Source organism: Corticium candelabrum, chromosome 8 (assembly GCF_963422355.1).
Source record: "Corticium candelabrum chromosome 8, ooCorCand1.1, whole genome shotgun sequence".
NCBI classification, from domain to species: Eukaryota; Metazoa; Porifera; class Homoscleromorpha; order Homosclerophorida; family Plakinidae; genus Corticium; species Corticium candelabrum.
Genome location: NC_085092.1, coordinates 3,666,545 through 3,682,614, shown reverse-complemented (window position 1 = coordinate 3,682,614; position 16,070 = coordinate 3,666,545). Strand labels below are relative to the sequence as shown.

The window sequence follows — 16,070 nt, the reverse complement described above, 5'->3', positions numbered from 1 at the left end:
ACTTTGGATTCAGTTCAGTGCAGAGCTATCAGGGAATCACCATCCCCTTGTGACTCTGTGAGCTCTGATCTGATGACTACACATCCTATTAGAGCTTCTCAGCTAGAAAAGATGGAAAGTCCTACATCTCAACTCAGTCCAGACTGCTGCCAAACGGAGGATGGTCTTTCGCTTGATAGTGATGCTGCTGTGGACCCTGTACTTCGTCGAGAGTTTCTTGAGGAGTTGCAGAAAGTCAGGCAAATTCCTATCTGTGAAAGACAACGCTTTCCAAGGATCTTTGTGAACAGTGGAACCCTGAAACTTATTGGTGATCTTAACACGATCATCAGTTCGTTGAAGAATGAACCAGATATGAGTGAAATTGGTTACCTGGTATACTCTGCTGCTTCACTAGTGTCCAAAAAGGTGGGGCTTAAAAATGACGAAGTCAACCAATTCTCAAACACCGACATGGAGATGAAGTCTGGACATGGACATTCTCACACTTCGACGAGCAACCTTACTGTTGCTGGAGGTTAGAAAGGGTTCATAGGGCATTCGTATGTTACATGAACTCCGACTTCTCCGGCATCAGCTGGGCATTTCCTGTTTGGAAAGTTATGAGGTCACCATCAATCGGTTGAAAATGGAACTTAAGTCCAAGGTCGAACGAACCAGGAGGTTGGAGAAGAATCATAAAAGACTTCGCCAGAACAGTTTGTTTCAACGAGATGATGGATGGTTTTATACAGAGTTGGGTAAGCAGACTATCCAGGTCACTTCCCTGCCATCCAAGTCTGAAATCGAGCAGTATTGGGGTGGCATCCTAGAAACTGAGGTACATCACAATGAGTCTGCCTTCTAACCGATGGCGAGACGCACCGAAAAGATGAGTATCAGTGGTTACCTATCTCAGACAATAAGGTCACATCGTGTCTCAAAAGGATGGGGAACTGGAAGTCTCCTGGTCTGACAAGGTTTATGGTTTCTGGGTCAAGCGTATCACGTGTCTTCACACTGATCTGACTCGTAACTACAACCACTCTGATTCCTAAGAATGACAAGACTGACCAGGCCAAAAATTACCTGCCTATCATGTGTCTGTCTGTCTTCTTTAAGACCCTCACCTCACTCATCAGGCAGAGGATTGCAGGGCAATTAGTTCAGAGAAACCTCATGGATCCGGAGCAGAAGGGTTGTCGACAGGGATCTTTTGGTGCAAGGGATCAGCTGTTGATCAACAAGCTGCTTACCAAAGACTGTAAGACCAGGCACAAGAGCTTGAGCACGGCTTGGGTGGACTACCAGAAAGCCTATAACAGCGTGCCACACAGTTGGCTGCTTCAATGCCTTCAGATGCATAAGGTCAGTCCAGTCTTGTGCAGGTTCCTGTCATGTATGATGAAGAGTTGGAGGACATAGATAGTGCTTTCTTGTGGGAACAGTACGATCAAGACGAGGCTTATGCAGACCAGAAGGGTATTTTCCAAGCTGCCTCACTTTCTCCACTTCTCTTCTGTATGGCTCTCAATCCTCTGAGCAAGGAGTTGAAAAGAACCGGTTACGGCTACCGGATGACCACTGGGCATGGTGAGACTGCCAAACGTCAGCTCATCAGTCATCTACTTTACATGGATGATCTGAAGCTGTATGGCAGAAACTTTGATCAGTTGGATGAGTTCTTGCACACGGTTCGTACCTTCTCTGATGACATCCAGATGAAGTTTGGTCTGGACAAATGTGCTGTTGCACACTTTGTCAACAGCAGGCTATCTGGACACAACTCTGGAGTGACAGTAGGAAAAATGGACACCATCAACTGTCTGGAACAGGGGCAAGTCTACAAGTACTTAGGTGTAGATGAGAGTAACGTTATTCAGCACAGCATGATGCGGGAGAGACTCCGTCACGACTACTTCCGCAGAGTGAAGGTGGCTCTCCGGACTGAGTTGTATGGTCGAAACAAGATTCTAGCCATCAATGGGTTTGCACTACCGGTTCTCACTTACGGTTTTGGCGTCATTCATTGGGGTTCCACGGACCTGCAGCAGCTCGATCGACGGACCAGAAAGCTCCTCTCTATGCACGGTGTCCACTATCCTTCTGCAGACGTTGACCGACTGTACGCTCCTTGCAGTGATGGAGGTAGAGGGTTACAACAGATTGAGTCGACATATCAATCTGTATTGTGAGGCTGAACTGTTACCTTGCTGACAGTTCTGATCCTTTCCTACAGATGACACGGGAGTGTGGCTCCAGAAAATCTTCACACTCGATCAAGCGCATGGCTTGTCACTTTACTGCACAGCTGTGGAGGAGTCTTGCTTCGGACAACAAGTCGCAAAGCTTACACAGGAATGCATCCATCTCGGTTGAAGGTGACTTCGAGCAAGCGCCTGAAACAGATGCGAGACATTACCATACATGTGCAGTTCTCTTGGTGTGCGGTCCTGGAGCGGGAAGCCTATGCACGGGCAGTACCACCGTCTCACTGAGCAACCGCCTGTGGACATGAAAGAGACCTACGGATGGCTAACGGCAGCAAATCTTCCTGCTGCAACTGAGGGACTGGTTGTTGCTGCTCAAGACCAAGCTCTTCGGACTCGGTACTATGAGCGCAAGATTCTACATCGTGATGTAAGTCCTACTTGCCGCAAGTGTAGTGTAGGACTGGAAACAGTCAACCACATTGTGGCAGGCTGTAGTGCTTTGGCACCGGTGGACTACACTAATCAACACAATCAGGTGGCCTCCATCATTCACTGGGATGTCTGTCACCATTTTGGGTTTCCGGTGGAGAGCAGATGGTACCGGCATCATCCTGATAGGCTTGTGGAGACGAATGACATTACTATGATGTGGGATACCACCATCCCCACTGCTAGGAAGATCAAAGCCAATTGCGCAGACATTTGTCTCAGAAATAAGAAGACAAACACTTGTCTTCTTATTGATATCAGCTGTCCTGCTGATGGCAACATTGGCAAGAAACAGGCTGAGAAGTTGGCGAAGTACAGCGACTTGCGAGTGGAAATAAGCCTCATGTAAAATTGTCGAACATTGGTGGTTCCGGTGGTCTTGGGAGCTTCGGGCACATTGCAAGCAGGTATTGCACGGTGGCTGGACATTATTCCATGTCATCACAACCTGCAGCACTTACAGAAAACAGTGCTTCGGGGATCTACTCGGATCCTTCGTAAAGCCATGTCTTCTTCTAGACAGCCGCGATGGTCTAAGTACTTCTGAAGCAGAGTTTCCTTCCGGTACTTGTAATAGACTTTACAAACCAGACTGATCTGGTTGAGCACAACACATAAGCACGACATAAATGTATTCAACACACAATGTACTGCCAGTTATACTGTAGGATATTCCATTACAAGAGAAATACAGCACACTCACAATCATTTTAAACGTCAGCTACTAACTAAAATATTACATGCATTGATAAAAACACATCCCAGTGGTCTGTCCTATTGTGATTTGCCTTATGTCTTTGCAATTTCTCCAAGTTCTCACATCGTTTCATCTCATTTCTAATTGATAATCATCAACCCAAGTCAACTCTTGCTCCTAAAGCACCTAAACTAACAAAGTATCTTTCTGTTAACATTACACTATCCAAGCGGCAACTTAGCTACACCCCAATCCATTAATAGCTACACTCACTTAGCCAACATAATCTATTAAAATCCTATCCTTCTGATAATAAATGTACAGCAGTATGGAAAGCAATACTTAGTTCAGATGCACAGCAGACAACTAGCTACACAAAGTAAAATCTCTACAGAAATTGCACTAAACCACTGACACAAACTTAATCAGCTAACCATCATTCTTCCTGTCACTGGTGACGAGAGATGACCAGCAGCTGCTATTGCTGTCGAGCTTGCACGACCTTAAAACAAATGCAAGATTTACCCTTACTTTTCGCATAAATCAATCCATAAAAACTAAACAAATTATTGCTGGTCAGTTGGATGGCTCTGTTGTGAGTTGCAAATATGATAAAAATAAATACTGACAATCTACTTAGGTGAGATGAACTTGTGTGATAATGAAAATAATCACCTCTTCTAACATTAGCATGCTGTTACTTCAAGGGATAGGAAAAATCATGATACATGACAAAAGGTTTACATATACAGTATTGTCTATTGTGTGACATCATCATAATGCACTTGATTGTCTCACTTACTGGGAAGTTGAACTGCAACAGTACTCTAACATCACACATAAACCAGTTATAGTTAATACACAAAATTTACACAACACAACAATCAGATCACACTTCAATGAATTCCTTCAGATGGGAAAGGATAGCAGAAAGAATTTCTTTGTGACTGCCAAAAACTGACTGCAACCTTCCTTCTCCTGCTTGCATTGCAGTTTTGCCAGCCTGTGCAATAGAAGCACAATGTTTGTTATTGGTGCAATATGGGAACACTTCATACCTTAATAGTATGTATATATACATACATGTTCATTAAACAACATACATTATTAACAAATTTAATGCTAATACACAGTTACTGTAATCCAGAGTTCTTTAGATGTTGTTCACACAGTAACAACAATTGTTTTAGTTTACTAATCACACATTCACTAAAACTTTAAATCAACATTCCCCAATGCGTCACTCATCATTTCCAACAACCACATATCCGCATCCTATGCAGTCATGTGACTGACCCATAAAAATAATTTAATTACTCTAAATGAATCTCAACAGTATGATCTGCACTTCAAACAAGATCATTATCAGCGTATGCTTTCAATAAATATTCTCCCATTTCCATACAGTAACACCAGAAAACATCAACACCATCACCTAACCACTAGAAATTGACAATATAAAAATTCATCACAATACAAAGCATCTTCCTTCACTTGTCTACTTGACAATATTTCGCACAACCAAGAAATTGTCCATAAGGTCAATGCCATCTGTTTACAAGCTTCCCCTACAGCTAGAAAAACTGCCATTTGTTCTCTCAAAACACACACCTTCAAACAAGTGTACAGCAACTTAATCCTCCATTCACACTCCACACACGAACACTACCGGAAATTTAACTCAACTTTTCATGTTTGTTGCTTGAGCAGTTGAGATAAAATGTCACAAGACATTCATCATCATAGTCTTCATTTCTTGTTCTTACAACTGACCCACAAACATTTAACCATACAATAACAGAGTTTAACACAGGGCCGGCCGAGCCAGCAAACTGACGGCTGACATGCACTGTTCTCTCCCAGCTGAAAAGGCACAAGCAAGTGAAATGCCAACTGGAATTTGAGACAGTAAGGTTCGAGTTTGATCTGATTCGTCGATACCAGTCAGATGGACGATATATACAAATGTCAGCACCTGTAAGACAGAATAACCTGGCTCTTATTGCTCACAGTTTAACACCCCAGCACTTCCATTTACGGGCGCGTTTGCACTAGCGCCTAAACCGGTTTAACAAGTGGATTAAGCTAAACTGGTTTAAGAAATGACCTGTTTCCACCGGCACTAAACCAGTCATATTGTAAACCTAAACTGCTTTCTTAAACCTACTTCAAAGTAGGTTTAGCAAAGTGGTTTAGGTTTAACTGTCACGTGACAGTAGCGCATTTGTTTACATGGCTTCTGACAACGCCGTTTGATGATATTGACTATTTTGCTGGGATAGGATTGCCTTAGGGGTCATCCATAATTGTTAACATTTTCTCAAGCGTACAAAGCGTACTCTTTTCGGCATACCCCACTCCCCTAAGCATACGTAAAAAATGTTGGTCACGTGAAGCTGTTTTAATGTACACAATAATATTACTGAAAACTACTGCTACATGAAAGACAAAGAACTTGTTCGTTCAACATCGTATTTTTAAACACCACGTAGATTTTAATAGTGAACTGTACGAATAAAGAACACTGTTCTGTCACTTGTTTCCAGTCTTTCCTGGTTTTCATTTGCTACCTCAGGCTGAACTTTGAAAAACGAAGTGATATCGTTGCGTTTCAGTTGGTCAATCCTCTTGGAAGCCCTTTCAAAGATTGCCGCGCACAAGTCGTCGTTCTGACTAGCTGTCTTCCATTGACGTTGCGCTTTCTGCACACCTTCCTCGGGAGACAGAGATGGGCTGACAAAGACAAAAGCGTTCACAAACTGATGGTATCTGTTCGCTGGTGCTTTGTGAACAGCGGAAAGTCTCTTTGACAAGTCGCTCAGGACAGCAGAGTACTTCCCGTCCCACGCCATACACGCTTCCAACACGTGCGCTGGCCAAGCTTGCGCGCGCTATATGCGTCATGCATATTGACTTGCAACGATAGTTACGCGCAGGCATTAATGCAATATCCTGACTTCAGTATAACTTCTACTTCTGCTAGACCACAAGAGATCATCGACATTTTATTCCACGCCCCCAAAGCGTACAACTACTTCTACCCCCCTACCCCCTAGCGTACGCTTTGTACGCTTGAGAAAATGTCCACAATTATGGACGACCCCTTAAGACGATGTAAGGGTCGTCTAGTCTCATTAACTAGGCGAAAGAAATCAGCAGCTACAGAGAGAGAGAAGACGATGTCCTTGGTCATCGTCATGCAAATTCCTACTAGCAGATGCTGAATCAGTGAAAACCAACAGTTGCTCTGACTCGGTAACAGAGCAGTCCCATACTTCAAAATAAGACATTCTTAACTAGACGGTTCGTTTGCACATCCCAGATGTGCAAGTTCAAAGTGCAGCTAGCGGAAACATGGCCTAACTCCTCCCCAGAAGTGGGTTAGGTAAAAAGCAAGCTTCCTTATTAAGCATTTACCAATTATTAATTATTAGTTAGACACACATGGAGATCGGTCAGCGAGATGTCTTTCTATCCTCAAACAGAGTGGAATATAAGGAAATTTCTTTGTCCGGACAAACAGGTTTGCCAAAGCCACGCCCATTCTAACAAATTTTGACCCCGCAAACAACACTTTATTTCTATTATTTCACATATATACAAAGCATGACAATAACCAGAACAACTTTGAGACAACATACCTGCAAAGCAATCTTTTATTGCGTTACAATAAAGTGAAAAAATTATGGAACCTCAAAAGACAAACTTGGAAGTGCACTATAATTATGCGAGAAAATAGCAGAACATTAACAGGGAAACCTAGCACAACAATGTCCAAAATTGTATTCAGTCAGACCTTCTGGAAAACTATTTGTAGACACGGTCCTAGAGGATTATGCCACACGTCCCAGTCATCTAAACTAAAGCTGCTAGTGCTATCGTCTTGGGTCAACTCTCCAGTTTTCCTTGCTCAGTATTGCTTTCTGAAACCTTGATTAGGACAGCAGTTGGTCTTGCATCGTTCCCACCACAGCTGAATAGCGGCGTCAGCGTGAAAGTCTTGAAGTGATGGTCCTTCATGGTATACTTGCATAAGGTCAGACAAGGTGGTGTTGCTCATGCTGGTGTGCCGGTCTTTCTTGATCAGTTTTAGGGATGAAAACATCCTTTCAACATGTGTGGTAGTTAAGGGGAGACTAATACTATGTCTGGACAGGTGCGAACTATGTACCACACAGACTCATAGCACACCTTGCTGATGTGCAGATATTTTCTAGCATAGTGGACTACCTCCGCAACATGAAAAGCAAGAATATTAACCCCTTTGCTTTCTAATGGTTTGGCAAAATGAACAGCAAGAGTTTTTACAGCTTCTCTAACCTCTGCATTATCATCAACGTTTTTGTCTTCATTATCTTGCTCAGAAGTTTGAACGTTAGGTTTTCTTTGCCATGTTTGGGTGTCAAGAAAGGCAATTATATGGCAAAGAACTTTGGTGTCACACCAACCTAGTCGCTCCTTCATTTTATTATCAAGGCATACGAAATCGGTATTCACCTTTTCTGCAGTTACTTAGTGTGCTGACAGAATAGTCTGCCAAAAGACTCTTTGAAAGAAACCGTTTAGGATCTTTCCAGAAGAACTGCAATTTTCAAAGAAACAGCAGTCACTGCTATTTGACAATGACAAGAAAGAAAACATTCACAAATCAGGATGTTTGATTACCGTCTTGGGGACAATGTTTCTACCAATTCATGTCCTCATATTTGATGCTGTGCTACACGCATTCTAGGTGAAAATTTGTATTATACGGCAACTGGTGTCTCAGTAACCCGTCTCACCACTTCACACAAAAGCATATATACTGTCTATGACCCCATGAGTGTGAACTTTGAAAATCTGTAATATCTCCGCTGTTTTTTGGACCTTCGTGATGATCTCAATGGTTAGAAACCACAAGGTCTGGCATCTGTTTACTAAATTATTTAAGCCCTTCCTACAAAGGAAACCAAAAGATAACACTTTTTGCATATCAAGGACATATTAGCCAAGTAGAAATGGTTATTATCCAATTATCTAGTGAGATCAATGGATCATCAACTGGAACTACTTAAGATAATTGCTGTAAACATGCTCTAATAAGCACACCTGGTGTGACCTCTACCTCACTACTCACTTCCCAGCTCAGGCTTACCGGGATAGTAGATGTACCCCAAGAGAACACACTCTCTGATAGTGCACATAGTCTGACTTATGAGTGTCCGAATCATGCCATTTGGGTGTGACCATTCCAGTAGCCAATGTCGGGACAACACAATATATGGCCGGACATGGACTTGTTTTGACCGGACAATGTCCGGTGTCCGGGCGTTATATTCCCCTCTGCTCAAATGTTTATTGGTTAATACTGTTCTTTAATCAGTCAGGTGGAACCTAACCTGGAATGCGCACAAACAACCGCCAAGGCCATCGCTCTAACACGATGTGTCTAGGCGTGTTCCTATAGCTGTAGCTAGGGCCTTGTCACAAGTTATTCAGGATATCCTGATTGGGAAGTAAGACTACAATGAATACATTGGTAAAAGTGGACACGCCACAAGACAATGAGTTGCTATGCTAGTTGACCAAAAATTCCTGGGAAGAATACTGAATACTAACTGCTCACATCTGCCATATCTCTTATTATCATACATTAGAACTCAAAGAACAACTAAAACAGCAGAAAATATTTCAAACCATTACAACAAGTGTCTACATACATTGTTCTTAGCTGACACATCGACTCTCAATGATGTCAATAGCTTCACAACTGATAAATGGTCATTGGTCAGACCAAGACATGAACAGATCAGATGTAACGCTGTTGATCCATCCTAAACAATAAACAATTTACATGAGATACAAAAACAACAGTCAAAAAACAGAAATTTACAATGATACTAAAATGGAATCCAGACATACTGCAATGCCACACAGAATATTATCAAACAGCAGCAACTGCTTGCTGTCACAAATGCTTAGCTTCTCCACTGCAAAACTGTGGAGAAACCAAACCTGCATTGCGATTATGTTACACACATACACACACTTCATACCATCACAGGCCCATGTAATTCATCGCATGTCACAAACAACAGTTTGAATGTCATCACAAAATATGTCACATACAAACAAACTTACATTAGTTGTTGCTGCTTTGTTGCACTTTGATTGAATGAGACGTTCTACTACAGGTAAACGACCAACACGACATGCACCTAGAAATGGTGTGGAGCCATTCTAAACAATTTGAAACAATAACTACAAGTCAGCAAAAGTAATATTAACAGTAAAACTTTATCATGATCTTCAATGTTGAGACCGATGCTCAAGAGATAATCAACTACCTCAACATTACCAGCAACGTGTAGAGCTGTCTTTCCAAGCTGTAGTCGACACACAATGTTAGAAGAACATTTATCAGTACAATAATAACTGCAATGAATGCAAACATGTACAATTGACATAATTGCATTAGAACCAATTAAAAGTTAAACAGCAATCAAACTTCTCTAAACAATATAGTTGTTGATACTCTGAACATCACAGATGGGAAAGGATCAATTGCAGATGCTAGCAGTACTGTGTCTGTACAAGTTTCGACTCTGTCAAGTCGGTCAGATGGTCTTTGGCATGAACGTTTGGTAACTTAAAATTGGCTTGTCTGAAATCAGGACTAAACATGTCTTATAAGTGATATGAAGATCAATGCAGTGTTTACAGCAGTTGCATTACAACAAATACCTACAGTTAGAAGGGTGAATAGACTGATGTTGGAATCAATGTGCAAGCTACCTTAGCCTCGAGCCAGACTTTTTTTCACGCGAGGTGGGGAAATGAAAGGGTGAGGAGTATAAGCAATCTGGGCATTGAAGGAGGTCCTTCGCTCTACTGCAACCAATCCAATCAAAACCCCTGGTCTGACAAAAAAATCCAAAATCAGTGATGAGAATGCTAATACAAAACCAGCTAAACAACAACATTGCAACTGCTGCACTGTAGAGAAACCAAACCTGCATTGCGATCATGTTACACACACACACACACACACACACACACACACACACACACACACACACACACACACACACACACACACACACACACACACACACACACACACACACACACACACACACACACACACACACACACACACACACACACACACACACACACACACACACACACACACACACACACACACACACACACACACACACACACACACACACACACACACACACACACACACACACACACACACACACACACACACACACACACACACACACACACACACACACACACACACACACACACACACACACACACACACACACACACACACACACACACACACACACACACACACACACACACACACACACACACACACACACACACACACACACACACACACACACACACACACACACACACACACACACACACACACACACACACACACACACACACACACACACACACACACACACACACACACACACACACACACACACACACACACACACACACACACACACACACACACACACACACACACACACACACACACACACACACACACACACACACACACACACACACACACACACACACACACACACACACACACACACACACACACACACACACACACACACACACACACACACACACACACACACACACACACACACACACACACACACACACACACACACACACACACACACACACACACACACACACACACACACACACACACACACACACACACACACACACACACACACACACACACACACACACACACACACACACACACACACACACACACACACACACACACACACACACACACACACACACACACACACACACACACACACACACACACACACACACACACACACACACACACACACACACACACACACACACACACACACACACACACACACACACACACACACACACACACACACACACACACACACACACACACACACACACACACACACACACACACACACACACACACACACACACACACACACACACACACACACACACACACACACACACACACACACACACACACACACACACACACACACACACACACACACACACACACACACACACACACACACACACACACACACACACACACACACACACACACACACACACACACACACACACACACACACACACACACACACACACACACACACACACACACACACACACACACACACACACACACACACACACTTCATACCATCACAGGCACGGTCAAATCATTGCATGTCACAAACAACAGTTTGAATGTCATCACAAAATATGTTACATACAAACAAACTTACATTAGTTGTTGCTGCTTTGTTGCACTTTGATTGAATGAGACGCTCTACTACAGGTAAACGACCATCAAGACATGCATCTAGAAATGGTGTGTAGCCATTCTAAACAATTTGACACAATAACTACAAGTCAGCAAATGTAATGTTAACAGTAAAACCTCATCACGATCTTCAATGTTGAGACCAATGCTCAAGAGATAATCAACTACCTCAACATTAACAGCAACGTGTAGAGCTGTCCATCCACGCTGTAGTTGACACACAATGTTAGAAGAACATTTATCAGTACAATACTAATAGTAATTAATGCAAACATACAACAGACATAACTGCATTAAAACCAATTAAAAGTCAAACAATAAACAAACTTCTGAAAAATTCAAATCAACAATATCGTTGTTAATACAAATGAAAAGAAATAAATGAGTTGTGTAGTGCATCCATCCGGGAAATTGCATTGTGCTAGTTCAGTCCTTTGATCGACATTTAGGACTAACCAGTCATTCTTGAAATAAATCGCCTTGAGTAAACAGTAAGACCGGTTGAGCACGTGCTAAGGACGCAGTTACTTGTGACATCTGGCGACGAAGATGGGCTATTCTATTAAGCGTGATTGGAGCTCGTACGTATTAAACTCTACAAAGTTTAGTGGCTCCGTTGAAGCCTAAACAGAAGTCACTCGACGAAATACTACAGATGTTGACAGAACTTTTTCGACCCAAAGCCATCAGTAATAGTACAACGATTTAGATTTAACAGTCGATCACGTCAGGAAGGTGAGTCGGTTGCTAAATTCACGGCAGAACTGCAGCAACTCAGTGAACATTGCAAATTTGGGGCGGTGCTTAGTGATATGCTACGAGACAGACTAGTCGTAGGAATAATGAATGACCGTGTACAGCGACGGCTGTTGGCAGAAAAAGAGCTGACATTCAAGAGGACGTATGACTTACCTATTGCACACAAAACAGCCGAAAAGAATACCACAGAGTTACAGCAGAAAAAAGTAAGGAGTGCACCTGCCAACCCAGAAAGAGAGTCCGTACAACAATTACAAAAGCAGTCTGTAAACTAGTTGCAGAGGCAACGAGTACCCAAAGCAGGTAACAGACAGACTGACAAGATATCCGGGTGTTGTTATAGCTGTGGTAAACAGGGACACAAACAGTTCGAGTGCTGGTTCAAGGATGTCAAATGTTTTGGTTGCGGCAAAATTGGGCATGCAACGGTTGTTTGTTGCACAGTGAGAAAAATGGCTCAGAAAGAGGACAGTGGTAGAGGTACATACAAAAATCGGCTATGAGGAGGCGCAGTCAGATACAAATGAGAATGAGGAGGTTGAGTGGCTTAGTGGCAATATTCACGCGTTGCACAAAGGATAGGAGAAGCCTATGAAGACAACGTTGACTGTACAAGGACAGCCACTCGAGATGGAAATAGACACGGGAGCGAGTGTCAGTATTGTGAGCAAAACAACATGGAAGTCAGTCTGGAAGAAAGGTGAAGCATCATTGAAGGTTACAAAGAAGACACTGAAGACATATACTGGGGAGCCGGTACCTGTATGTGGAAAGTTGGAAGTGTGGGTAGACACTCCGGATGGACGCCGATTGTCTCTCCCGCTTGTGGTAGTGGCAGGCTCTGGCCCGAGTTTATTGGGAAAAGACTGGATTCAACAAGTGCAAATTGATTGGGGAAGAGTTCATCTTTTGGAGGTAAACCCTCACCAAGGAAAAGTGGAAGGGTTATTGTTATTACACAGCGAAGTGTTCAGTGGGACGCTAGGCAGATTGCAAGGTGTAAAAGTGAAATTGCCAGTGACAGAAACGACGAGTCCCAAGTTTTACCGACCAAGACAAGTACCGTATGCTTTGAGAGAGAAGATAGAAGAAGAATTGTTCGACCTCACAAAAGCCGGAATTATTGAGCCAATTCACTATTCGGAGTGGGTGGCTCCCATAGTTCCAGTGTTGAAAAGCAATGGAAAGGTCAGAATCTGTGAAGACTAACGGTTGTGAATCAAGTGTCGAAATGCGATACTTATCCCATCCCACACATTGAAGACTTGTTTGCTCGAATATCAGGAGGACAGAAGTTTACAACCCTGGATCTGGATAGAGCATATCAACAGCTCATACTTGATGAGGAATCACGTAAGTATGTAGTCATAAATACCCACCAAGGATTATTTCAGTATAATAGACTACCGTTTGGTGTTTCATCTGCTCCCGGCATCTTTCAAAGGACGATGGAAACTTTGTTGCAAGCAATTCCAGGAGTAGTGGTCTACTTAGATGACATATTAATAACAGGAAGAAACGAACAAGAGCATTTGTCTAACTTAGATAAAGTATTGACAAATTTGGAAGAGGCTGGACTAAGGCTAAATAAAGACAAATGCCGGTTCATGCAAGCTGAAGTAGTGTATTTGGGACATGTCATTGACAGGACAGGGTTACATCCGGACAAGGGACGAATCCAGGCAATTACGGAAGCACCCACACCACAAAACGTTACAGAATTAAAAGCGTACCTAGGATTGCTATCTTATTATGGTAAATTCTTACAGAATTTATCAACAGTTCAAGCTCCACTGCATAGATTGTTACGAAAAGGAGTAAAGTGGAACTGGTCATGCGAACAAGAACGAGCTTAACGCCAATCAAAACAACTGTTACAACACAAATGTGAATAATAGCCAAAGTGTTAGCACATTTCGATCCACAGCAAGAGTCCGTCGTAACTTGTGATGCTTCGTCATACAGTTTAGATGCTGTATTGGCTCAGAGAGGGAAGGATGGAAAAGAACACCCAGTAGCGTTTGCATCGAGAACATTGACAAAAGCGAAGAGGAATTATGCACAAGTGGAAAGAGAAGCATTGGCAGTAATTTTTGGTCTACAAAGGTTTCACCAATATCTATTTGGTAGAGAGTTTGTGCTAGTCTCAGATCATAAACCACTGGTAGGATTGTTTGGGGAAATACGCCTCTTCTGCCAATGGCATCAGCGAGAATTCATCGATGGGCCATAATCCTATCAGGTTACAGTTATAAGTTGCGATACAAACCAGGCCGGGACATCGGTAATGCAGATGCCTCCAGTCGATTACCCTTACAACTACCGTCGACAAATGAGGCAGAACAACCAGAGACAACTCAATTTTACAGCAACTGGAATCGTCACCTGTACTGGCAAGAGATGTTAGAAGATAGACAGAACAAGACCCTATACTGCCTAGGGTACCATATTATGTTCACCATGGTTGGCCTAATAAACCACTAATCGAAGCGTTAACTCCTTACTGGCAAAGAGCAAGTGAATTATCTATAGAAGAGGGATGCGTATTATGGGGATACAGGCTGATTGTACCACCACAAGGGCAACAACGAGTTTTGGAAGAGTTACATGCTGGTCATCCTGGTGTGGCACGGATGAAAGGCTTAGCCAGAATGATAGTCTGGTGGCCAGGACTAGATGGGGACATCGAACGCAAGGTCCAAGGTTGTTCTAGTTGTCAAGAAACAAGGAATGCACCACCAAAAGCTCCATTGCATCCATGGATGAGGGTGCATGTGGACTACGTTGGACCCTTGCTAGGAAAATGTTTCTTGTACTCATTGACGCACACTCGAAGTGAATGGAAGCAGAACCTGTAGAATCAGTGAAGACGAAAACTACGGTGGAAAAGTTAAGAAAAATTTTTCTCAACTCATGGAATTCCTGAAAAACTGGTATCAGACAATGGGTCAGTATTCACCAGTCAAGAGTTTACCAATTTTGTAAAATCGAATGGAATAGACCACATTAAAACAGCACCGTATCATCCGTCGAGTAATGGGCTGGCGGAAAGAGCAGTACAAGTATTGAAGAAAGGACTGTCTCTAGCAAACCAAGGAACCTTGACATATCGCTTAACACAAGTGCTGTTCAGCTACCGAATTACACCACATTCCACGACAGGAATATCACCTGCGGAATTATTAATGGGTCGCAAATTACGGTCACGGTTAGATTTGTTACACCCCAACTTGGAGCAAACAGTACAGAAAAAGCAATGGCAACAGAAACAATTCTACAAGGGTAACCGGAATAGTATGATAGACCTTTACAACGAGGTGAGAGTTTATGGTTTATGTGCACAATTACAACAGAGGTCGCCCTTGGGTAGCTGGTGTGGTTCAGTCCAAAATAAGCTCCCTATCATACACTATCAAACTGGAAGATGGGAGGGTAGTCAAACGACATTTAGATCAGATTCGGAAAACCTTACAATCGGAAAGACATGAAGGAGGTGAACCAGAAGACCTACTGGCAGAACCAATACATCCAATGGATAAAC

At 42.8% G+C, this 16,070-nt stretch overlaps 1 protein-coding gene and 1 long non-coding RNA gene across 3 annotated transcripts; both read right to left on the bottom strand.

Annotated features, from left to right (window-relative positions):
* Positions 1–3,371: 3,371 nt before the first annotated feature.
* On the bottom strand, positions 3,372–9,154 carry LOC134183842 (uncharacterized). Of its 2 annotated transcripts, XR_009970596.1 has the most exons (5): positions 9,078–9,154; positions 4,274–4,381; positions 4,181–4,205; positions 3,813–3,880; positions 3,372–3,569 (listed from the first exon to the last, which is right to left on the bottom strand). It is a non-coding gene; the product is annotated as an uncharacterized LOC134183842 (long non-coding RNA). The 2 variants fall into 2 exon arrangements; XR_009970595.1 differs by lacking the exons at positions 3,372–3,569; positions 3,813–3,880 and having other exon boundaries at positions 4,080–4,205.
* Positions 9,155–9,166: 12 nt separating this feature from the next.
* Positions 9,167–12,951, bottom strand: LOC134182868 (ankyrin repeat domain-containing protein 1-like). The gene is made up of 6 exons (XM_062650309.1): positions 12,850–12,951; positions 11,888–11,977; positions 11,758–11,831; positions 9,654–9,792; positions 9,524–9,597; positions 9,167–9,191 (listed from the first exon to the last, which is right to left on the bottom strand). Exons 1-6 carry the CDS (start codon positions 12,949–12,951, stop codon positions 9,167–9,169), a joined length of 504 nt encoding a protein of 167 aa, XP_062506293.1.
* Positions 12,952–16,070: the final 3,119 nt, after the last annotated feature.

Coding starts and splice junctions, on each gene's coding strand:
- LOC134182868 (XM_062650309.1), bottom strand. CDS start 12,951: ATGCCCAATTTTGCCGCAACCAAAACATTTGACATCCTTGAACCAGCA. Junction 11,978..12,849: donor TAACAACACCCGGATATCTT/GTCAGTCTGTCT, acceptor TGTCAACTACAG/CGTGGATGGACAGCTCTACA. Junction 9,598..9,653: donor ACATTGAAGATCATGATAAA/GTTTTACTGTTA, acceptor CAAATTGTTTAG/AATGGCTCCACACCATTTCT.